General features: G+C 32.8%; 2 protein-coding genes across 2 annotated transcripts; both read right to left on the bottom strand.

Moving 5' to 3' along the window:
* Nucleotides 1-11,038: 11,038 nt before the first annotated feature.
* Nucleotides 11,039-12,160, bottom strand: LOC132272734 (F-box/kelch-repeat protein At3g06240-like). The gene is made up of 2 exons (XM_059773828.1): nt 11,804-12,160; nt 11,039-11,743 (listed from the first exon to the last, which is right to left on the bottom strand). The coding sequence occupies exons 1-2, from the start codon at nt 12,158-12,160 to the stop codon at nt 11,039-11,041; spliced, it is 1,062 nt and encodes a 353-aa protein (XP_059629811.1).
* Nucleotides 12,161-23,075: 10,915 nt separating this feature from the next.
* On the bottom strand, nt 23,076-24,164 carry LOC132272733 (F-box/kelch-repeat protein At3g06240-like). Its single transcript, XM_059773827.1, has one exon. It carries the CDS (start codon nt 24,162-24,164, stop codon nt 23,076-23,078), a length of 1,089 nt encoding a protein of 362 aa, XP_059629810.1.
* Between the last annotated feature and the right edge of the window lie 1,757 nt (nt 24,165-25,921).

The raw sequence follows: 25,921 nt of genomic DNA, 5'->3' as shown, positions 1-25,921 counted from the left end.
CTTAAAGGTTTTTGAGCTGGATTATTGGATCTTTAGTATTTGAGGATTTTATTTTAGTTTCTATCAGCTTAAACTTTATTTTCTTATTTCGGTCTGTATTCTTTGTTCATTATAAAATATTAATTGTTTGATATCCCTCGGGTTTGAGCCTGGGCCTGATCAACCCGTGTCTCAGATCCAAGGAGTATCACAATTTGTGACAAGTATGGGCTTGGGATTTAGTCTTAGAAGAGGCATTGGATTAGTGACAAGTGTAGGATCAAGGTTTAATCTTGCATTATGTGTGTGAGAGAGGTAGTGCAAGAGCACATAGTGAGTGGAGGATTTCTAGCCCTTCCACTCACCATTTTTACACTTTACCTTCTTCATTTCATTATCTCTCATAAACCCTAGCAAATCCACCATTGGAGGAAAGCTTAGTTCATAGCTTCTGCCTTCAATTTGGCTCACTTCCTTACACCTTAGAGTAGAAACCTTGGGAGAGAAAAGATTCATCTCACTCTCCTCTTCAATAACCTTAAACTTGTTTTACATTTAGGGCTTAGTTGCTTGGATTATAGAGATTCAATTCTCTATTGAGGTAGGGGTGGTTGTATGTTTATCCTCTTTGGGTTTTATATATATTGGAGCTTGATATATATTGATTACATGCTTTAAAATTCTTGTATTTGCATATAAATAGAGATTTTGCATGCTTGACTTAGGATTTGTGGATTAAAGCATGTATATCACGATTAAATTATATAGGTAGGTTATTGTTTAATGATTTGCCTAATACTTGTAATTTCATTGAGAATTTCTGATGAATATCGATTGAAACAGCTTGATCCCGAGCCTAGTCTCTGTAGATTTCCAGCACTGATCATCCAACTTCAATGGGTCATAACTTCATTATTTCTAATCCAAATGGGGTGATTATTGAGCCTAAACTCAAGGATTTTGAGTCAAATTTTCAATGATACCAATCCCATCCTTAGATTCCAAACACAGTGGGAATTATCCATGTTTTAGTGAAGCAGTGTCAGTTTTGGGATTCTTAGCCAATGTTCATGGAACCTCTTGGAATGTTTCAAAATGATTATATTAGGTTGTATTAACCTTGTTTGACTTGTTTAGATTCAAGTTTCTCCTTATAATAGTGAATTGACCTTTTTGCCCCTTGGATGGCAAATTTTGTCCTTTTTGACCTTTATTTCTGTTTTTGTCCTCTTTAAGTTCCGTGATCTCATGGAGGGTCACATTTGTATCTTAGGAGTGAATCCTATCTCTTAAGACCTTAGTTTATCATTTGCTTCCGCATTTCGGATCCGTTATCGGATCAACTTTTGATTCATCACTAACGCACTGAGTTGAAAAACTTGGGCCGTCACAGATGGGCCCATAAGGCTAATGGCAATTGATTAACCCAATTGGACTTGTGCTCGTCTATCATTCAACTGAGTATCTTGAGAAGAGATTTGCTTGTTGCCTCAGCCTAGCCATTTCCCTTGGGGTAATAAACGGAAGATCGGTGCTTCTTAAAGTCATATTGTCGTAGGAGCTGGGCGACCCTATGATTGATGAAACGTGTTTTGTTGTTGGACAAGATGATCACGGGGATGCCAAAATGACAAATGATCTGCTCTCGAATGAAAGAGGCAACAACAATGCCTGTAGCATGTCATAAGGGTACAGTTTCAACCCATTTAAAAGAGAAGTCAATGGCAGTGAAGATCCAGTGCATTTGACAAACCGTAGGGTTAATTGAGCCGATGAGATCCAAACCCCAAGTATGAAAAGGCCAGGGGGCAGCGAGGGAATGTAGCCTGGTTGGGTGAGTATGGATTTGATGGTGATAGTACTGACGGGGCTTACATTGTAGAATATGTGTTTTGGCATCATGCTCCATAATTGGCCAGTAAAGCCCTTTCTGAATCAAATTTTGAAAAAGTTTGTAAGCACCTTGATGTTCGAGGGAGTGGGCTTGATGAAGTGCCTCTTGGATTTCAACCCCTGCGAGAGATATTTGTTTGTTGCCTCAGCCTGGCCATTTCCCTTGGGGTAGTAAACAGAAGATCGACGCTGCTTGACGTTATATTGTCATAGGAGCTGGGCGACCCTATGATTGACGAAAGTTATTCCGTTGTCAAACAAGACAATTGCGGGGATGCCAAAATGACAAATGATGTGCTCTCGAATGAAAGAGGCAATAGTAATGCCTGTAGCATGTCGTAAGGGTACAGTTTTAACCCATTTGGAAATGAAGTCAATGGCAGTGAGGATCCAGTGCATTTGACGAACCCTAGGGTTGATTGGGCTGGTGAGATCCAAACCCCAAGTATGAAAGGGCCGGGGGGTAGCGAGGGAATGTAGCCTGGTTAGGTGAGTATGGATTTGATGATGATAGTACTGACAGGGCTTACATTATTGAACATGTGCTTTGGCATCGTGCTCCATAGTTGGCTAGTAAAGCCCTTTTTGAATCAAATTTTGAAAGAGTTTGTAAGCACCTTGATGTTCAAGGGAGTGGGCTTGATGAAACGCCTCTTGTATTTTAACCCCAGCGAGGCATCTCAAGGGGTTTCCTTCGCAAAAGATGCACAACAATCGACTATTGTTAAGTTCGAAGTAGGTCGCCTGATGTTTGAGTTTTGCTGCTAAGGTGGGATCGTTCGGTCGATGACCATGCTACAGATATCGGATGAAAGGAGTTCGCTAATTAGCCAGTTCTAGTTTAAGTACTTCAGCTTCATCAGGACACTTTTAGCAAGCGATACATGCACGTTGTAATGCGGCAACCTGGCTTGACATTTGGGGCCAATAGTAACCTTGTTGCTGGAGGCGTCGATTAAAGGGCTATGTAAGTTGTGGCGCAATGCTGCTGATGGACCTGATGCAGTATTTCGTAAGCCTCGGCATCCCCAAGACAGCGACTAAGGATGCCAAAAAGGGAGTAATGGTAGAGGAGACTTTGGATGAGATGAAATTTCTTGAGCAGAGCAAGGGACAAAGAACTAGTGAACTTCTGTATTTGATCGTTGATTGGGCGACGCCAATCTGTGATATCCTTGAGGGGAAGGAGGCTAGCTATCGTAGGTTGTGTTTGCTTATGAATAGTAATTTGCTGAGTGTCGCTAGATATGTCGAGCTTTGAGGCGAGTGTGACAAGGGTATCAGGGTACCGATTGATAGATCGAGGGACATGAACCAGGCGAACAGTAGCGAACCGTGGTAAAAGTTTTTGGATGATCGTGCGGTAAGAGGCTAATAAAGGTTCACGGATTGCAAAATCACCTGAAGTCTATTTGACTATCAATTTGGAATCACCGTTAATACATATCCGGGAGATTCGTCAGTCGAGTGCTGTCAAGCGCCTAAGAATAAGTGCCTCATACTCTGCCTCATTATTTGTGCATTTGAAAGCAAGTTTGATAGCAGCAGTGGAGGTTAGCATTGGGCATGAAAGTACAATACCGGCACCACCACCTTTGGCTATCGCAGACCCATCAAAAGACAAGTGTCATTTTTGAGGCTGATCGATGGAGGTGACCAACAGGTCATCGAGAGGTAAATGTTCAGCTACAGGCTCGTGATCTTCATTTGGGAATTGGGCAAGCAAGTCAGCAAGAGCTTGACTTTTGATAGCTTTTGGTTAATGATATGTGATGTTAAATTCGGTGAGAGAGAGAAGCCATCGTGCAGCCGTGCCCGTTAACATAGGTTTAGAGAGAAGATGCCCATAAGGATCGCATTTGGTGAGTAGGATGATGCGATGAGTGAGAAAATAATGTCAAAACTTATGTGCTACGAAGACCAGGGCAAGACAGTGTTTTTCGATGATGGAGTATTGCTCTTTGGCATCGCGGATCAAATGATTGATGTAGTAAACCAGTCGTTCCTATCCATCGACCTCCTGTGCCAGTAACGCTCCTATAAATCAAGGAATGGAGGTAATGTATAAGAAGAGGGGTTAATCTTTTTGCGGGGCATGTATGATTTATGGAGACAACAACACCTGTTTGATCAATTCAAAAGCTGCCTGGTGGGTGTGTGTCCAAGAGGATTTTGATTTTCCTTTGACAACGGTGCTAAAGGCATGTGTTACCTCAACGAAAGCTGGCAAGAAACGCCGAAAGTGTGAGACCTTTCCCAAGAAACTTTTTAACTGCCTTGGAGTCACTGGGGGTGGCATATCAAAGATTACTTTAGACTTGGCTGGGTCTACTTCAATACCCTATCGATTGACTATGAAGCTCAAGAATTTGCCATGATTTACACCGAAAGTGCACTTGAGTGGATTCATCTTGAGATTGTATTGTCGGCAATGCTCGAATACCTGACATAGGTCATGAAAGTGGTTAGCTGCCTTTTTAGATTTGATAACCAGATCATCCACGTAATCCTCGAGATTGTGATGAAGTAGGTCATGAAAGATGGCAGTCATTGCATGCTGATAAGTAGCACCTGCATTCTTCAAACCAAATGGCATAACAGTATAGTGGAAGTTACCAAAGGGCGTTCGAAAGGCTATTTTCTCTGCATCGCCCTCAGCCATACGAATTTGGTTGTAACCGCTAAAACCATCCATGAAAGAGAACATTTCATAACCTGCAGTACCGTCGACGAGGGTGTCAAAGATTGGCAAAGGGAAATAATCCTTGGGGCATGCCTTGTTGAGATCTCGAAAATTGACACACACCCTTATCTGGCCATTCTTTTTTTGAACTGGAATAATGTTAGCCAACCAGGTGGGGTGGATGATAGGCTTAATGAAACCTGCCGCTAGTAACTTTTGGACCTCCTCCTTGATCTATAGTTCGAGCTCTGGTCGGAATGTACGTGAGCTTTGCTTAATCGGTCGAGCATTGGGTAAGACATTAAGGTAGTACGAGACCAATAAAGGATGGAGGCCCCGCATTTCACTATAAGTCCATAGGAAGATATCGCAAAATTCCTGCAAGAGAGAGACAAGTTGAGAGCGTTTGTGAGAGTTGAACGTGCTAGATAGGAAAATAGTACTTGTCAGGATAAGTGAGATCAACTTCAATGAGATCTGGTAATGACAGTTTCTCAAGGATCCGAGGTTGGTATTCTGGGGCCAGTGGAGTGAACTACTGCTTGCCCCGAACACTGTCATAAAAGGTAAATGATTCTGCCATTAGGAAGACGGACGCGCTTGTATTCGCGTGGGACATTACGATTCTCGGCTGTAGAAGGGGGATGAAAGATACCTCTTTGGGCATCAGCCCAAACAGGCAAATGAGTGCTGATAATAGAGGCGTCATTATGTTGCTCTGAACAGGGCACAATTATGACTTTGTTATTCCAGATGCCTTTGAAGCATTGATTATAAGTGGAAGGAACAAGGCCAAAACGATGCATCCACGCGCGTCCTAACAAAATATGATAAGATGTGTCACTATCGATGACATGGACTTTGCTAGAGGCTTGGAATTTATTGACATTCAGATCGATATTAACGTAGCCCAACGTTCGGCAAAGATCATTGCCGAATCTTGCTACTTTAATGGATTCCTTGACCAGGTGATCCTCAGGAATTCCTACTTTGCGAAAGGTGGGTAAAGGCATGACATTAATGGATGATCCATTGTCCAGAAATGCACGCTTGAATTCTACTCCCTTAATTGTAATGAGAACATATAGTGGTCGATTTTGGGCGCCTTGGCTCTGTTTATCTGCATCAGTGAAAGTGATTACCTTCTTATTACCTAGTGGCGTGGACTTAGCTGCAGCAGCCACCAAATAAAGGTTAGCCTCTGATGGAGAAGGTTCTATGCTCTGACCCGGGTTTGTCTCTTCGTGCTCATCGTAACAAGAAATGGTTGCTGCTCGGTGGTTAGGGTATGGGAATTGGCGAACCTCCTTGGGAGGAGTGACTTCAAGATTGCCTGCAACCATTCTTTGCTAGAAGAGATGGCGTAACCCCTAGCAGTTGATAGTAGGATGAGTGGTACTTTGGTGATAGGCGCAAAAATCAGCACTGGCCTTGTTTGCTGGGGTGGGCTGTCGATGAGGAGTAGGTAAAACGACGACACCATTTTTAACCCACTACGCAAGTGTATTCTTAACCTCTTCGATATGGATCGGAAATGGTGATGGCTCCTCGCTCGTAGGCTTAGACTCTGAAGCTTTCTCGAATTGCTTTTGTGGATGATCATTAATAGCCGCCGTGGGCGTGGGCCGGCGATTGGATACCTTTGGAGCTTCAAATTTTTGGGTATCGTACTTGGGATTTGTATACTTTATAGCGACGGGCTTAAGGTCTTTGAGATTTCTAGCTGCAATCTTAAGTTCGCCGAAACTGACGATTTTGAGATTGACTTGATTGAGCTTATAGATTTGTAGCATACCCTGGATATAGATATCAACCAAATCCATCTCACTACTGCTTTCGAAGCATGCACTTGCTCGATCTCTGAAGCGATTAATGAAGGTGAGGATATCCTCAGTCTCTTCTTGGGTTTCTTTGGTGAGAGAGAGAGTAGTGACACACTCTTCGGCTTGCAAGAATTTGGTAAGGAATCAATCTTTCAATTATTCCCATGTGCTGACTGAGTCAGGCACGAGGTTGAAATACCAACGGTATGCGCGATCTGTTAAAGATTTAGAGAATTCCCGTAGTTGAACCATATGGTTATTGCCGAAGTGCCCCAATACTTTGACGAAATGCATGACATACTCCCTAGGATCGCCCATTTTGCCGTTGAACGACGAAAACTTTGGAACCAGATACCCCTATGGGTAAGGGGTCTATATGATAGCTCGAGGCTAGGGCGGTTCACTACCAAAATCTAAAGCCCTAGAGGCTGGGGTACCTTTTTTGAAAAGATCACGAACCTCGGAATGCGTAAAGACCTCTTTTGGGGCAGAATAAGAATGGGAAGGGAAGGTGAATGGTGTCTTAAGGTTGGCTTTTGCATAGGTAGGTGGGGAGTAAAACACAGATTCCTTTCCTCGAGAAGGGAGAGTGTGAGGAGCTCCAGGAGTCGTCTATGGTGTGGGGTTGTAAGGTTCCGGAGTAAGTTGTAAAAGTGAATCTGTATTGTAGCCTAGACCTACTGGTGGTTGTGTCATGACGGGTTGCTCATTCTGTGCAGGGAGATGTGTGTCAGCTTGGTTAGCAGCGTCGAGTGCTATTTGATTAGGCGGGGTCAAATTTGCCTGGTTGGTAGTTGTAGTTGAAACCCTCTTGTTAAAGGCATGAAGGACTTCCTTGAACTTCTCCATTCGGGCCATTAATTGATGGTTGATGTTCTGCATTGTTTCTAAGATGGCATCTATGCTAAACCTGTGTCTTGACCTTGAGGAACGGGATCTGGCACTGGTGGCTCTGGCATTGGTAACCCCAATGCCAGATACCTCTGTTTGTACCCGTGGTGGCTGGACCTCTTCTGGATTCATCTTCTTGTTAGGATATCCCCAGCGGAGTCGCCAAAATATAGATACTTATTCCTAGGACACTGTTGAAAAGTCAATAAGCCTAGGGTATATCACTCAGAACAATGTGAGGAAAGCAAAAGAGATAAGGAATGGAGAGAAAGCTAGCCCCAAAAGCAGGGATTGGAGTAATGGTAGGAGAGGTAATGCCAGGAACCGATGATCTGAGAAGCCTGCCTCTGACCTTCTTCCATTTATAGCCTAAAGTCAATGAAGGGGATTTATTAGCACTTATTGGGCTTCCTTTTGAATAGGGTAGGGCTCATAAAATCATTAAGATTATGCCACCCTAATTCCTATTCTTTAGGACCTACTAAATAAGTGTAACGCTCCTTTAATGACCCAGGCAGGATTAAGCATAACGGTAGCCATTTTTACTCCGGTTATCTTTTACTCTTGTCCTCGAATTGGGTCTTGCTTTGCAAGACTTAACTAGTTTTCTTTCCTCCAATCCAAAGTCCTTTCTGTGTTTCCCCTGACAACGAAGTACGTCTTACCATTTACTCTTCGTTCTGGTTAGTTTAGGCCTTGATGATTCGAATTTGGTCGGATCGAGGTTCTGGCCCGTCAATCGATGATTCATAATTTGGTCGGATCGAGGTTTTGGGCCCGTTGATCTATGATTTATGCTTAGGTCGGATCGAGGTTCTAGGCCCGTCGATCAATGATTTATGCTTGGGCCTGATCGAGGTTCTAGGCCCGTCGATCGACGATTCGTGCTTGAGTCAAATCGAGGTTTTGGGCCCGTCGATCGACGATTCGTACTTGGTCGGATCGAGGTTCTGGGCGCGTCGATTGACAATTAATGGTTGGATCACTATATTCCTTGACCTAATCTTCAAATTTTATTTATGATTTTGTCCTTCCTGCTCTGCAGCAATGATTCATGTGGGCCACTTAGATTATGAGTAGATGACGTGGCTTTCCTACATCCACAAAAAGTTTGAAAGATTAGACATAAAGGATTTAAAGCCTATATATAGAGTCAGTGTGCCATGGATAAGGAACAAGCTCTCCAATAGTAAGAAGTTCCGAGTGTGCCACCCCGGGTGGATTGTAGGTTGATTTTTAGCCATGCGAGTAGGTAAACATCTGGCAAGATAGAAATATCATAGTAAAAAAAAGTTCATATACTATTACATATATTATAGTTATATAGTTAGATTCAGTATCTGAATCTCATAGAGCCAGTATTATATCAAAATTAACCCTTATTTTTTATTATAGAGGCTTGTACTTTAAATCTAACACATACAATTAAATGGGAAAAGGCTGTACTTAATTTGCCTATTTGTTTTTGGACAGTGATATTACTTCATTCATGGACGGTGCTTTTTCTACTCAATTTATACTTATGGATGGTAGAGTTTAGAGCCATGGTATATTCTCTGTTAAGGAAGGCATTTCTACTTACAGAATTTCATATTTACTGAATTCAATTTATGTGAGAGAAACGCTGATCCTATATATAAATTGTGATATCATATGGTGAATTCCATCACCACATTGGTATAAATCAAATATTGTTCCCTAATTCATTATTAGGGTAATAAAACTATATTACATTACATACCATAAAAACAATAAAGGGTTAAGTGCAAAAAAACCCCCTGATATATAGACTTTGTGCAAAACTAGTCCCTACTTTTTGAAAATGTGCATGCAAGTCCACAAAATTAAAAAAAAAAGGTGCAAAACTAGTCCCTCTGACCACCTTTTTACAAAAGTAAAACTGAAAACCCCATTTTACCCTTTTGTTTCCCATTGTGCCCCTCACCTATTTGTGCATATAACCTAATTCGTCTCTCTCTCTATTGTTATGTTATACAATATATACATATATATATATATATATATATATATATATACATACATACATATATGTCTTCTCTGGTGACCTCGGCTGTGTATTTTTTTTATTGTTATTCAGAAAAAATACTAATATCAATTAAATTGATAAAATCGAAATGGAACAAAATATTTTTAATCCATTTCTCTTCAATCGTTCCTTTCAACCAAGCATTCCAATGGCTTACCACTAAAATAAATTGTATGATTAATTTATAAGATTTTGAATTGGCGCTGATTTGGGACCTGATTTGGCAAATCAAACCAAACTAATCACAAAATCAACCTTAATTAAAACATTGATATCTCTGGATTTTGCTTTTGTCGTTGATGTTTTTCCTCTCCCGGCAGCCATGGCTACGGGAATCCGTCGCCGCCTTGAGTTGTGCACAATTATTGGGTTTGAATATTTGGGCAAAAAAGCTTTGTTTGGGTAATTGGAGGTGATGATGGGTTGGTGTGGGTTGGGAAAAAGCAACAAAGCAGTTTTAGTTTTTAATTGGAGGTGATGATGGGTTGATTTGGGAAAAAAATTTTGTTTTTTCAATTATGCAGCGGCGACGCGAGAGCTTCACAACGGCGACCAGAGAATGAATATTACGACAACGATGCAACAAGAGGTAGCAAACGATGAGCATCTATTAGTGGCGTGACTGAATCGGTGAGCAAAGAGGACTGAATCAGCAACTACTCCAGCAAAAACGATATAATGATGACTATAAAGATGTCACGATTCCGGCGAAGGTACGGTGGTGGTGACGTTGATGATGGCCAGAGAAGATTAACTCTAAAAATATATATATATATATATATAGTATATACACATACAGATATGCATATCCATCTCTGACACACATCAACAAAGCTTCAAACATGGCTCACAGACAATCTCCCACCTTCCTCTCAACTATTCTCCTCTTTCTCATCCTCTGCGACCTCTCTTATGGCCGATTCATCACCGGTTGTCCATCCTCAGATCTCATCTCCAATGGTGTCCAAGATGGTTTCTCCGGCTCAATCGATTCTTTGCCGACGAGTCTTGCGATCAGACGTACGGCTTCTTACCCTGCACGACCACTGTACTAGGCAATCTCTTCCTCATAATCGTCTACGGTTACCTGATGTTCCTCGCTGCTGCGTACCTCTCCAGTGAAAGCGAGCTCTTGTTGGAGCTCCTTGGACCTGGTCTTGTTGGAGGACTTTTGCTTCCCATGCTTGGCGCTCTACCAGATGCTATGCTCATTCTCGGTATGGGATCTGATTCTGATCTCAGTTTGTTTAATTTTGATTGGATTTTGCTTCTGTTTGGTGGTGGCGAACTGTGGGTCTGGGGTTTGAATTGACGCTCCGATCAGTTTGTTGCAGAGGGTGATTGTGGTTGGGTTAGACGGTGATGGGTGGTGGTAATGGAGAATGGGGAATGTTTGGTTTTAGTTTTAATCATATTCAAGTTTAGGTTGTCCCTATTTTATACAATTTGAAATTTATTTTATCCTTCTGCCATACAAACATAATTTTACACAAATTTGGACAATAGGGTCATTTTACATGGCTGGTATTTATAATTATTAATTTATTCAACTAAAGTGAAGGTATTATCGTCATTTTACACCACTAAGAATCTATTCGCACCAAATTAATAGTGTATGCATTATATCGATAGTAGAGGGTTTTTTTTTTTTTGCACTTAATCCAATAATAAATAAATAAAAACAATAATAATAATTTGATTTTCTTTTCTTTTTTCTTTTGTTCAAACACCCATAATGGGTGATACGAGACTCTCCGCATAACCTCCAATTCTTAAAAACTTGTATCCACTTGCATCTGGAATTCCTGTACGTATTAAATCCCTACGGGTTCTCTCTCTTATATTCCATAAAACAAACTTGCCAGAATCCATCCCAAACAATATATCATCCGTCTTCAATAATCCATCGCTGCGCGGCAAAACCAAATCCTTTGTATTAAAAGATGGAGTTTCAATCACAACTTTAGTCCAAGTTTGGGTCACGCCATATTCCAACATCACCCGAAAATCACCATTATTAGTACGACTCAGCACACAAAGACATCCTCTAAACACCCCTAATTCGATTGGAAACCTGGGAAACCCGACAGGCACATTACTCTTCCATAATTTCTCGTCAGCCAAACTGAAACCAACGATCACTAATGGCGGCGGCTGCTGCAGCTGCTCTAGGTCAATACAAACCCAATGGATGGCTCCGTTCAGAGATGTCCCAATAGGTGTCCCAATAGGTTTGTAGTAATCGCGAGGAAAACGTGACTGAGCCTTCTTCCAAGAATTGGTTTTGAGTGAATATATGTGTACGTTGTCTTTGTCTGCTTTCAACAGTTTGTAATCATCAACGGTGTGATCATAGCCAAATCCATATATATAAGGAGTTCTCCGATCAAAGAAATCCAACTCTGGCACTTTCTTGGAGACTCTTGTCTATGGATTAACTATATATAAGCGACGGGAACTGTAACCCTTGTCATACATTATGCATACCAACCCATTACAAGAACCAATTATTTTCAACCACTCATCACAAGGCTTGTGGTCGATATCCAAAATATCAGTTATCTTCAGTGCTTCAATATTATTAATGGTGGTTGCCTTGGTTGGTTCTAGGTTTATGGAACGGAGACGATGAGGGAAAATAGTTAGTAGTCTCCGGTGTCTTTGGACGTTGACGTGTGTTTTGATGAAGTGGGGGTCGGAGATGAAAGAGCGCCATGACTTTGACACGCACCGGAACCTTAACAAATACTTGACTGACAGTTTTAAGAGTATTTCTAGAACGACATCGTCCGGAAGGTATGACTGGGCTTCTTCGCATGTCTCGCAATTTGCTTTCAATTCCATGGCCTTTCAAGTTTTCTTCTACTCCCCTTCTCGTTAAATTGTGGTGCCTGCTACAATCTCTCTGCTTGTTTCAATATTCACTTGAGCCAAAGTTTTTAAAGCAATTATTTCCTAATGAGATAGGTATGTGTACTTTCCTTTACTGAAGTCCTATTTTTTGGATTACTTTTCATACCGTATATAAAAGAGTTCTAATTGAATGAGGATTAGGTAATCGAAAATATTTGTAAAATAATTTTTCGATTTCTTTCCTTAATACATATCATCGGAATATATTTTAACGATTTCCATTCTTATATATATATTAAAAAATAAAAATAAAAGCCTATGTATGCCTTAAAAGTAGGGGTGGCAGGGTGGCAAAATGGGTTATGACCCATCAACTCGCCCATATTCGCACGCTTTAAAATAGATGTGGGTGAACTATTTTAATATATGGGTTAAAATGAATGATCTATATTCAACCCATTTTAGATGGGTTGAATTTCACCCATTATATAAGAAATCCAGTTTCACAACCTCTAGTTGACTCAAATTCACCTCTTTCTTTCTAAAATTCTCTCACACGATTCCAAATTATCTCTCTCTCCCACTATCTCTCTCTAAAATTCTCTCTGCATCATAGACTCCTCGTGTATATAATACTACGGTTAGAAAGAAATTTATGTTTACATCTCTATTTCAAAGTAGGACGACCTTATTATTCATTTAATTATTGATTCTATAAAAAGCTTAACAGATTATTTCATATAATATATCTATTTATACTATTATTAAATGTGCAAAGTGTTTCAGTATTTCAGTATTTATTTATTTATAAAAAAATATATTTATTAATTGATATAAAAATAATTTTTGTAAAAATAGTTTCTATAAAACTTTAAAAATTACATAATAAAATCAATCACATTCTATATACAACTCTTATTTTTAGTTATTTTTTTATGGATAATTATAGTTTCTATAAAACTCTAAAAATTACCTAATAAAATCAATCACATCCTATATAAAACTTTTATTTTTAGTTATTTTTATAGATAATTATCACAATATAACCGGCCCGACCCAGTTATGATTATGTCATTATCAGAACAGAAATTGAGAATTCTATAAATGAATTCCAGAATAAAATACAGAAGCTCTGCCAAAGAGTTTCAGTATTTATTTAATTATATAAAAAAATATTTATATAAAAAAATATTTATTAATTAACGTAAAAATAGTTGAATTCTAGAGTAAAATACAGAAACTTTATCAAAGAGTTTCTATCTATACTATTATTAGATGTGTAAAGAGTTTCAGTATTTATTTATTTATATAAAAAAATATTTATTAAATGATATGAAAAGAGTTTTTACAAATCTATACTATTATTAAATATGCAAAGTGTTTCAGTATTTCAGTATTTATTCATTTATATATTTATATAAAAAAATATTTATTAATTGAAATAGTTTCTATAAAACTTTAAAAATTACCTAATAAAATCAATCACATTCTATATACAACTCTTATTTTTAGTTATTTTTTTTTGGATAATTATAGTTTCTATAAAACTCTAAAAATTACCTAATAAAATCAATCACATCCTATATAAAATTTTTATTTTTAGTTATTTTTATAGACAATTATCACAATATAACCGACCCGACCCAGTTATAATTATGTCATTATCAGAAAAGGACACATGTCATCATACTATTCATCCAAGAAGCCTGTAAATAGAAGATTTTCGAATTGAGAGAGATATTGAGAGAGATCAAGAATTCTCACTATTTCTTAGATTCATGGACCCAATTCAATTAAGTGGGATCTTTCATTCACATTTTTTTTCACCAAGAACGTTTTATAAAACTCTTTGACCCCCGAATTTGGAGTATCCTACTTTCACGCAATTCACAGGGTTCAACAAGCAATCGATATTTCACGATCAAGGGTGTAATACTCTTTGTAGTAGCGGTCCTTCTATATCGTATTAACAATCAAAATATGGTCGAAAGAAAAAATCTCTATTTGATAGGGCTTCTTCCTATACCTATGAATTCCATTGGACCCAGAAATGATACGTTGGAAGAATCCTTTTGGTCAAGTATGGAGGAAGTAGAAAGAGGTACAGAAATCGAGAATTCTATAAATCCAGAATTCCAGAGTAAAATACAGAGTGATATAAAAATAGTTGAATTCCAGAGTAAAATATAGAAACTCTATCAATACTATTATTAGATGTGTAAAGAGTTTTACTATTTATTTATTTATATAAAAAAATATTTATTAAATGATATGAAAAGAGTTTTTACAAAAAAAAAAAAAAAAAAAACCTCTAAAACACTAAAATATACATAATAAAATTTAAATTAACCTATTTATCTATTTGTTATTATCCATTTTTTAATTAAAAAAACATCTAATTAGACCAGATTTATTAATATAAAAAATATTTATTAATTGATATATAAAATAAAATAATTTTTATAAAATACTACCACAAATTAGCATTTATTATGAGTATCTTAATAAAATTAAATTTACTTAGATAAGTATATATTTAAAGAAAATAAAATAATTTCTATAAAACTGTATACAAATTACCTATTTTATTGTCAATAAAACTCTATCAACAAAGATATATTTAAAGAGTTTCTATAAAATTCCAACACAAATTACCTATTTATCAATTTATTATGAGTTTTTTCATAAAAGGAAACCTAATTAGACAAGTATTATTAATATAAAAAATTATTTATTAATTGATACAAAAAGAGGTTTTAAAAGAGTTTTTAAAAAACTCTAACACAAATTACCTATTTATCTATTTATTATGAGTTTTTTAATAAAAGTAAACCTAATTAGACAAGAATTATTAAAATAAAAAATATTTATTAATTGATACAAAAAAAGTTTTTAAAATAGTTTATATTAAACTCTAACACAAATTACCTATTTATTTATTTATTATAAGTTTTTTAATAAAAAAAAAATCTAATTTACTTAATAAAATCAATCACATTTTATATAAAACTCTTATTTTTAGTTATTTTGTTATGGATAATTATAGTTTCTATAAAACTCTAAAATCACCTAATAAAATCAATCACATTTTATATAAAACTCTTATTTTTAGTTATTTGTTATGGATAATTATCACAATATAACCGGTCCGGCCCGGTTATGATTATGTCATTATCAGAGAAGGACACATGTCATTATCCTATTCATCCAAGAAGCTTATAAATAGAGGCATGGAGGAAGGAGGAAAGAGTACAGAAATTGAGAATTCTAAAAATCTAGAATTCCAGAGTAAAATACAGAAAGTGTGCCAAAAAGTTTCAATATTTATTTATTTATATAAAAAATATATATTTATTAATTGATATAAAAAAAGTTGTATTCTAGAGTAATACAAAAGCTCTGTCAAATAGTGTTAGTATTTATTTATTTATATAAAAAAATATTTTTTAATTGATATAAAAATAGTTTTTATCTATACTATTATTAGATGTGTAAAGAGTTTCCGTATTTATTTATTTATATAAAAAAATATTTATTAAATGATATGATAAAACACTAAAATCTACCTAATAAAATTTAAATTAACCTATTTATTTATTTATTATTATCAATTTTTTAATAAAAAAAATATAATTAGACAAAAATTATTAATATAAAAAATATTTATTAATTAATATATAAAATAAAATAATTTTTATAAAACTCTACTATGAGTTTCTTAATAAAATTAAATTTAATTAGACAAGTATATATTTAAAGAAAATAAAATAATTCTTATGAAACTTTATTACAAATTACCTATTTTATTTTCAATAAAACTCTATCAACAAAGTTTCTATAAAACTCTAACACAAATTACATATTTATCTATTTATTATGAGTTTTTTAATAAAATAAAACCTAATTCGATAAGTATTATTAATATAAAAAATGAACTGATACAAAAAGAGGTTTTAAAAGAGTTTTTAAAAAACTCTAACACAAATTACCTATTCATCTATTTATTTTGAGTTTTTTTAATAAAACTAAATCTAATTAGACAAGAATTATTAAAATAAAATATATTTATTAATTAATATAAAAAGAGTTTTTAAAAGAGATTATATTAAACTATAATACAAATTACCTATTTATTTATTATAAGTTTTTTAATAAAATAAAATCTAATTGGACAAGAAATATTAATATAAAAAATATTTTTAACTGATATAAAAAATAAAATAATTTTTCGAAAACTCTACCACAAATTACCTTTTATTATCAGTTTTTTTAATAAAAGCTAATCTAATTAGATAGGAATTATTAAAATATAAAAATATTTATTAATTCATATAAAAAGAGTTTAAAAATATTTTCTATAACATACTAACACGTATTACATATTATAATTTTTTAATAAAAGAAAATCTAATTTTCTGAGTAAAATACAGAAGCTCTACCAAAGTGTTTCCGTATTTATTTATTTATATAAAAAAAAATATTTATTAATTGATATAAAAAAAAGCTTTTATCTATACTACTATTAAATTTGCAAAAAGTTTCAGTATTTAAGTATCTATTTATATAAAAATATATTTATTAATTGATAAGAAAAGTGTTTTTTTTTAAAAAACAAAAAAACAGAAAAAACAAAAAACAAAAAAAGAGAAAAAAAAAAAAAAAACTCTACCAAACTCCAAAATCTATCTAATAAAATTTAAATTAACCTATTTATCTATTTATTATTATGAATTTTTTAATAGAAGAAAATTGAATTAGACAAAAATTATTAATATAAAAAATATTTATTAATTGATATAAAAAATAAAATAATTTTTCTAAAACTCTACCACAAATTAACTTTTATTATGAGTTTATTAATAAAATCAAATTTAATTAGACAAGGATATATTTAAAGAAAATAAAATATTAAATATGCAAAGAGTTTCAGTATTTCAGTATTTATTTATTTATATAAAAATATTTATTAATTGATATGAAACGAGTTTCTATATAAAAATAAAAATAATAATAATAATAATAAAACACTATAAAACTCTAAAATCTACCTAATAAAATTCTAATTAACCTTTTTATCTATTTATTATTATGAATTTTTTAATAAAAGTAAATCTAAAGTTTTAGTATTTATTTATTTATTTAAAAAATATTTATTAAATGTGGAAAGACTTTCAGTATTTTAGTATTTATTTATTTATATAAAAAAATATTTATTAATTGATATGAAAAGGGTTTTTATATATATAAAATAAATAAATAATTAATTAATTAATTAAAAAAAAACTCTATAAAACTGTAAAATCTACCTAATACAATTCAAATTAACCTATTTATTTTTATTAATTTTTTAATAAATAAAAATCTAATTTTCAGAGTAAAATACAGAAGTTCTGCCAAATTGTTTCAGTATTTATTTATTTATATAAAAAAATATATATTAATTGATGTAAAAATAAGTTTTTATTTATAGTATTATTACATGTGCAAAGAGTTTCAGTATTTAAATATCTATTTATATATAAAAAAATATATATTTATTAATTGATATGTAAAGAGTTTTTATAAAAAAAAGTCTATCAAACTCAAAAATCAATTTAATAAATTTTAAGTTAACCTATTTATCTATTTATTATTATGAATTTTTTAATAAAATAATTTATAATTAGACAAGAATTATTAATATAAAAAATATTTATTAATTGATATATAAAATAAAATAATTTTTCTAAAACTCTACCGCAAATTATCTTTTGTTATGAGTTTCTTCATAAAATTAAATCTAATTAGACTAGGATATATTTAAAGAAAATAAAATAATTTTTATAAAACTCTATCACAAATCACAAATTTTATTTTCAATAAAACTCTATCACATTAGACAAAGATATAATATTTAAAGAGTTTCTATAAAATTTTAACACAAATTTCTTATTTATATATTTATTAAGAGTTTTTTAATAAAAGAAAACATAATTAGACAAGTATTATTAATATAGAATATTATTTATTAATTGATCTAAAAAGAGGTTTTAAAAGAGTTTCTATAAAATTCTAACACAAATTACCTATTTATCTATTTATTATAAGTTTTTTAATAAAATGAAATCTAATTAGACAAGCATTATTAAGATAAAATATTATTTATTGATTAATATAAAAAGAGGTTTGTAAAGAGTTTTTATAAAGCTCTAACACAAATTACCTATTTATCTATTTATTATGAGTTTTTTAATAAAAAAAAATCTAATTAGAGAAGAATTATTAATATAAAAAATTATTTATTAATTAATATAAAAATTATTTTTTAAAGAGTTTTTATTAAACTGTAACACAAATTACCTATTTATTTATTTATTATAAATAGATTTTCAGAAAATAAATTAATTTCTATAAAACTCTACCACAAATCATCTATTTTATTTTATTTAAAACTCTATCACATATAACTTGTTTTTATCTATTTATTAAGAGTTTTTTAATAAAGAAAATCTGATTAGAGAACGATATATTTAAAGAAAATGAAATATTTTTTTAAAAGAGTTTATATAAAACTCTATTACAAATTACCAATTTATGCATTTATTATGAGTTTTTTTAATAAAATATAATATAACTAGACAAGAATTATTAATATAAAAAATATTTAATAATTGATATAAAAAGTAAAATAATTTTTCTAAAACTCTACCACAAATTATCTTTTGTTATGAGTTTTTTAATAAAAAAAAAAATCTAATTTGAAAAAGGATATATATATTTAAAGAAAATAAATAATTTATATAAAATTCTACCACAAATTACCTATTTTATTTGCAATGAAACTCTATCACATTAGAAAATGATATATTTAAAGAGTTTTTATAAAACTCTAACACAAATTACCAAAACTTTAGCACAAATTAACTATTTTATTTTCTTTAAAACTCTATCACATATAACTTGTATTTATCTATTTATTATGAATTTTCTAATAAAAGAAAATCTAATTAAATAAGGATATATTTAAAGAAAATAAAACAATTTCTATAACTCTATCACATTAGAGAATAATATATTTGTGGAAAATATATAATAATATAATAATACATATAAATAAAATATAAATGTTAAAGAATTTGAACATTTCAGTATTTATTTTTTAATATAAAAAATATTTATTAATTAATTTAAAAAGAGAACTCTATCACATATAAGTATATAACCTTGTATTTATCTATCTATTATGAGTTTTTTAATAAAGGAAAATTTAATTTTACAAAGATATATCTAAATAAATTAAAATAATTTCTATAAAAGTCTACCACAAATTACCTATTTAAAGAAAATAAAATATAACTTAGAGTCTTCCAAAAATCACAAACTCCATATAATAAATTTTTATATCAATTTCAATCTAATGTATCATTAGTGTAATTGAATTTCCATTTTAAAATTTAATTAAAAATTAATATAATTGAATTTCCATTGTAAATTACAAATTATACTAAATTTCAAATTACCTAATAAAATTCAAATTACAAATTACTTAATAAAATTCAAATTACCTAAAAGAATTTGTTACTTTGCAAAACTCAAATATTTCACTATTAAAATAAAAAAAATATTAATTAATAAAAAATAAAATATACATATTTCAGTATTAATATAAAAACGTAAAAGAATTTATTAATTTATGAAACCTAAACTGTATCACCAATTTCAAAATATTTCAGTATTTATTTTTTAATATAAAATAAATATTTATTAATCAATATAAAAAGAGTTACAAAAAATTGTAATTTATTTGTAACGTTTATTGTTACAAGCTTTAAATCAACAATTAGAAGAAAAAAAAATGAAAACAAAAATTTTATAAGTTACAAAACATTTACTACGTGCATCGTACATGTTTTTTCCTAGTATATATATATATATATATATATATATATATATATATATATATACACACTAGTAAAATGGTACGTGTGTTGCACGTGAATAAAATCTATTTTAAATTAATATTCAACAAAGTAATTAAATATTTATTATCTTATATAGTAATTAATTTTACTTGGAAATTTATTTTTTCATTTGAAACATCTTGATTGAATTTCAATTAAACATATTATTTTAACTATAAATGATTTGAAACATCTTAATTGAATTTCAATTAAGCAATTGGTAACTTATTTTATTATTTGGTAAATTATTTTATTATATAATCTGTAAATGATTTGAAACATCTTGATTGGATTTTAATTAACATAATAGGATTTATTTTAATTGGTAATTTATATGATTTATTTTAATTGGTAATTTATTTTATTATTTAGTAAATTATTTTATTATTTTATCTATAAATGATTTGAAACATCTCGATTGAATTTCAATTAAACAATTACCTATTTAATTTTACAGTAATTGATAATCCGAATCAGCAATTGATCGATGGACCCAAAACCTCGAGTTGACTACCATAAATATCTAACGACCAATCAATGGGATCGGGGCCTCGATCTGAATAGTCGATCGATGGACCTAGAGCCTCGATCCAACTCCAAAGCCATGAACGATCGATCGATGGGGCTCGAGCCTAATCTGAAACCAAATCCAACAGTCGATCGATGGGGCTCGAGCCTAATCTGAAACCAAATCCAACAGTCGATCGATGGGCCTCAAGCCTGATCTGAATCCAAATCCAACAGTCGATCGATAGACCTGGAGTCTCGATCCAACTCAAAAGCCATAAACAATTAATTGATGGACTTAGAGCCTCGATCCGACTCAACACCATACAAACTATAAGCAACCGATTGATGAGCCCAAAACCTGTGATCCAATAGCAGGCCTTGGCATCGAATACGTTTTCCAACCAATGTAGCCGGTCTATTGAAGTCTGCTTAGACATCAAGCGACCCCTAGCCCAGCAGATAACAGTGAAGAGTAATGGTAGGACTCTCTAAAGCCACTTAGGATGCTCAAGGAATCTTGGATTAATTGGAGGATGGAAGACCAGCTTCGAGTCTTGCAATAGCAAACCCAACTCGGAGAAAAGTGAAAGGAAACCTGAAGCAGAAACAGAGACACTTGGAATCACCATTAATGCCAATCTACCACCCTATAAGAAGCCAAATCACATTTAATGAAGGCCACGCCTGATTATGGTTGTACAGGCACAAAAAGTGTGAAGAAAGTATGCAAACCTAACAATAGGTCTGAAAAGGCTAGATATAGGACACCATAACAAATAAAGGGTCATGGGTCTTTATTCCATTTTCCCGCTTAACCAGCGGGTAAACACCTCAATACTCGAGGCTAAAAAAAGAGGGTGGAGGGAAGCATTGAAGGCAGAATTCAAAGATCATGAAGACTCTATAGTTGGTCTGTTAAGGTTTCACGGACGGTTTTCCCTCTACCATTACTTCGGTCCTTAATGTTGGGACTGATCTTCTCTCCCGGGACTTATAGAAACCATGTCTGCTTGTCTCAAAAAAAGGAAACTATGGATCTACGTGGAATGTGTTATGATATTATTTTTTTGATATTAGTCTTCAGATTTGAACCTTTGAAACGGTTGATATTGATTTGAAATAATTCATAACATATTGAATTTTTTTGGCCCAAACTCATATCACTAAATTGTGATATTATGTGTTTTGATACTATAGCGAATAAACTAAAACAAATTTTTGAATTTTGCAAAACATATTTTCATTACTAAATATATAATTTCAATTTTTTGCAAATTACTCCTACAACAAAGCAACTGTATAAAACATATCGCATGTTAAGTGAGCCATATGTTGCTTATTTCGAAAGCAGCTACTTCAAGCATGGTTTGCGGAACCAGTCGGTTCGCATCAAATTTCATGCCTGTCGATATCGCGTTGGCCCAGTATATTTAGGTCAGATCACAACATATACACCCATAAGTAATCAATCCAGCAGCAGCAACAACAATTAATCAACAAATAACTAATTAAACATGCTTCATCAAATTATAAACAAAACCCCAACCTATATGAACAATGGTTTTCCAATTAAATTTTCCCAAGTTCCATGCTCATAGTAACATATATATATAGAGAGACCGATATTAGAAGATAACAAAGAAACCTAAAAGATATTATATGAAGCGTGGGCAGTCATCTCCATGTTCCATGTAATTGTGGTGTTTCGCAGTGAACAGATGGAGAGAGAGAAAAGGGTCTCACAGTGACTGAAGAACTAAAGATGAACATGACCAGTCACCTACCACCACTCTCCGGTGGTCTATTATGTATTATCACTTTAAAAATAGAAAAGAAAATAAATATTCAGTTTGAGTTCTATGGAAGTGGACCTTTTCAATGACTATTAGAAGAAAAAGATGATGACTATTATTTTTTGTTTTAGGTTAAAAAATAAAACATAGTAACAAATAAGATTAAAACTTAGAAGATAAACTCATATTTAAGTACCAATAACCACATTAAGAGTATAGCATAAAGAATCAGTGCAATTGCCAATAGTAATAGAAATTAAATCTAACACATACAATTTGTGATATGGGAAAAGGCTGTGCTTAATTGGCCTGTTTGTTTTTGGGGTAGTAATATTACTCATTCACAGATGGTGGAGTTTGTTCTGCTCAATTTATACCTATCGGTGGTATATTCTCGGTTAAGGAAGGTATTCCTACTTGTCGAATTTGATATTTACTGAATTTAATTCATGTGAGAGAAGTGGTAATTTTATCCATAAACTGTGATATCATATGATATGGTGAATTCCAATGACCACACTGTATAAATCAAATATTGTAACTATCAAATTAAGTTCCTAATTCATTATTAGGGTAATAAAACTATATTACATTACATACAAAAAACAAAAAAATAAAAACAACAATAATGAAAAAAACATAACTTTTTTTTTTTTTTTTAATTCAAACACCCATGATGGGTGATATGAGGCTCTCCACATAACCTCCTACTCTTAAAAACGTGTATGCACTTGCATCTTGAATTCCTGGAAGTATTAAATCCCTACTCGTACTCTCTCTCATGTTCCATAAAACAAACTTGCCTGAATCTATCTCAAACAATAGTTCATCATTCTTCAATAACTCATCACTCCTCTGCAAAACCAAATCCTTGGTATTCAAATATGGAGTTTCAATCACAACTTTAGTCCAAGATTTTGTCACGCCATATTCCTCCATCACCCAAAAACTATTACGAGGACTCAGCACACAAAGACATCCTCTAAACACCCCTAATTCGATTGGAAACTTCCCGACAGGCACAGGACTCTTCCAGAATTTCTCGTCCGCCAAACTGAAGCCAACGATCACTAATAGCTTCGGCTGCTCTGGATCAATACAGACCCAATGGATGGCTCCGTTCAGAGATGTCCCAATAGGTTCGTAGTAATCGTGAGGAAAACCTGACTGAGCCTTCTTCCAAGAATTGGTTTTGAGTGAATATATGTGTACGTTGTCTTTGTCTGCTTTCAACAGTTTGTAATCATCATCGATGTGATCATAGCCAAATCCATGTATATCATAAGTTATCCAATCACAGAAATCGAACTCTGGCACTTTCTTGGAGACTCTTGTCGAAGGATTTACTATGTATAAGCCACGGAAACTATTTATCTTCTGATACATTATGCATAGCAACCCATTACACGAACCAATTATTTTCAACCACACACCACAAAGCTCTGTATCCTCTGTATCCAAAATATCAGTAATCATCAGTGCTTCAATATCATTAATGGTGGTTGCCTTGGTTGGTTCTAGATTTATGGAATGGAGACGATTACCAAGCAGAGGGGAAATAGTTAGTAGTCTCCGGTGTCTTTGGGCGTTGACGTGTGTTTCGATGAAGTGGGGGTCGGAGATGAAAGAGCGCCATGACTGTGACGCGCACCTAAACCTTAACAAAGACTTGACGGACAGTTTTAAGAGTATTTCAAAAACGACATGGTCCGGAAGGTACTTGCATGTCTCACGATTTGGTTTCAATTCCATGGCCTTCCAAATTTTTCTTCTACTCGTCTTCGCGTTAATTTGTGGTTCCTACCACAATCTCTCTTGTTTCAATATCCACTTGAGCCCAAAGTTTTTTAAACCAGCTATTTCCTAATGAAATAGGTATGTGTACTTTCCTTTCCTGAAGTCCTATATTTTTTTTTGGATTTCTTTTTATACGATATATAAAAGAGTTATAATGGAATGAGGATTAGGTAATCTAAAATTTTTGTAAAACTTATGTGATATTAAAATTTTGGATTAATTTTACTAATACTCGCTTAGGTTTGGTCAAAAATATCTTTCTAAAAATAGTATCACTCACACCCCAAATCACTTGTTAGTTACTAACACTATTAAAATGAGTGTAGAATGATATTTTTACCCTCATTTTTTAATGTCTACCACATCAACCTCGCTGTCACCCTCACTCACACATCCCCTCTTCTTAAGTAGAGTAATCATCATATTATATATTGCCCCTGTCCTATATTAATATTTTATTATTCTTTTTTAGGTGTCCAAATTAGTTATACCATTTGAAGTCAAAACAAAAAATATTTTATTTTTTTTATAATTACCGTTTGAGTTTTCAAAAAAATTCCTATTTGGTAACACGCACATTTAAATTTAAAGCCAGATATAATTTTATGAGTAATGCTATTGCGAGAGCACTCTTACAAAAAGTCTAAAAAACTCTCGCTTATAAGCCACATGATTCCTTTTTTAGGGACTTGGGAGAGAGGATTAATTAACAAATAATCATTTGTAATAAGGAAACAAATAATCTTTTTTTCTCTCCTCTCTATGTTCTCTCTTTCTCTCTCTTGGTTAAGACCCTTAACCAATCTATGTCTTTCTCTCTCTTGGTTAACCCAATCTTGAAAGATTTGATATTACAACATTTTTCATAACTTATTCAATTGTTAAGTATTTCAAACTTTAAGAACTAAATGAAAAGGTAAAGAATCCAAACCCTTTTATAAAAATCAGATTGGAAGAGTTATGAAACTGTTCTTCAGTTTTGTTTGTAGGGAAAGCAACAACTCTACTCTAGTTCAACCATATGGTGAGGAATAAGAGCATCGGTTCTTTATTTCTCATGGCCATATTAGGTGCCCCGCCCTTGAGCTTGAACTGTTGTTTGTTGGAAGCTTTATAATCATGACGTACCTAAAGTATGCATTATAAATACACTTAATAGTCTCAAGTTCATTACAGTGATGAGACTGGCAAAGAAATAATGGCCAAAATCAAGCCTTTAAGCTTTACAATATCAAATCTTTCAAGAATGGGATAAAGGCTGTAATGTGGCCATGAGAAATAACCAAGAATGGTTGAGGGTTAACCAAGGATGGGTTAACCAAGAGAGAGAAAGACACAAATTGGTTAAGGGTGTTAACTAAGAGAGAAAAAGAGAGAACGTGGAGAGAATTCAGAGAAAAGAGAGAGAAAAAAAATGATTATGTGTTTCCTTATTACAAAGGATTCTTTCTTACTTAATTCTCTCTCTCAAATACTTAAAAAAGGAATCGTGTCGTGATAAGTGGGAGCTCTTTAAACTTTTTGCGAGCTAGAGCCCTCTCGCAATAACATTACTCTAAATTAAAAAAAAAAACAAAAAAAACAAAAACAATATTAAAAGAGGACAGCTAATATGAGTGCATCATAAATACCTGTGTTGTGCTCACAAGCTAATTAAGAATCCTTATAAAATCAATTCATCGAAAGAGGTCCGCTCTCAAGTGCAGCACGTT

The sequence above is a fragment of the Cornus florida genome, unplaced genomic scaffold (assembly GCF_030987335.1).
Source record: "Cornus florida cultivar Cherokee Brave unplaced genomic scaffold, ASM3098733v1 CherokeeBrave_3.0.0_Hap2_Chr09, whole genome shotgun sequence".
NCBI lineage: Eukaryota > Viridiplantae > Streptophyta > Magnoliopsida > Cornales > Cornaceae > Cornus > Cornus florida.
Note: the sequence above shows the minus strand (reverse complement) of the source record. Positions and strands in the feature narration are given on the sequence as shown.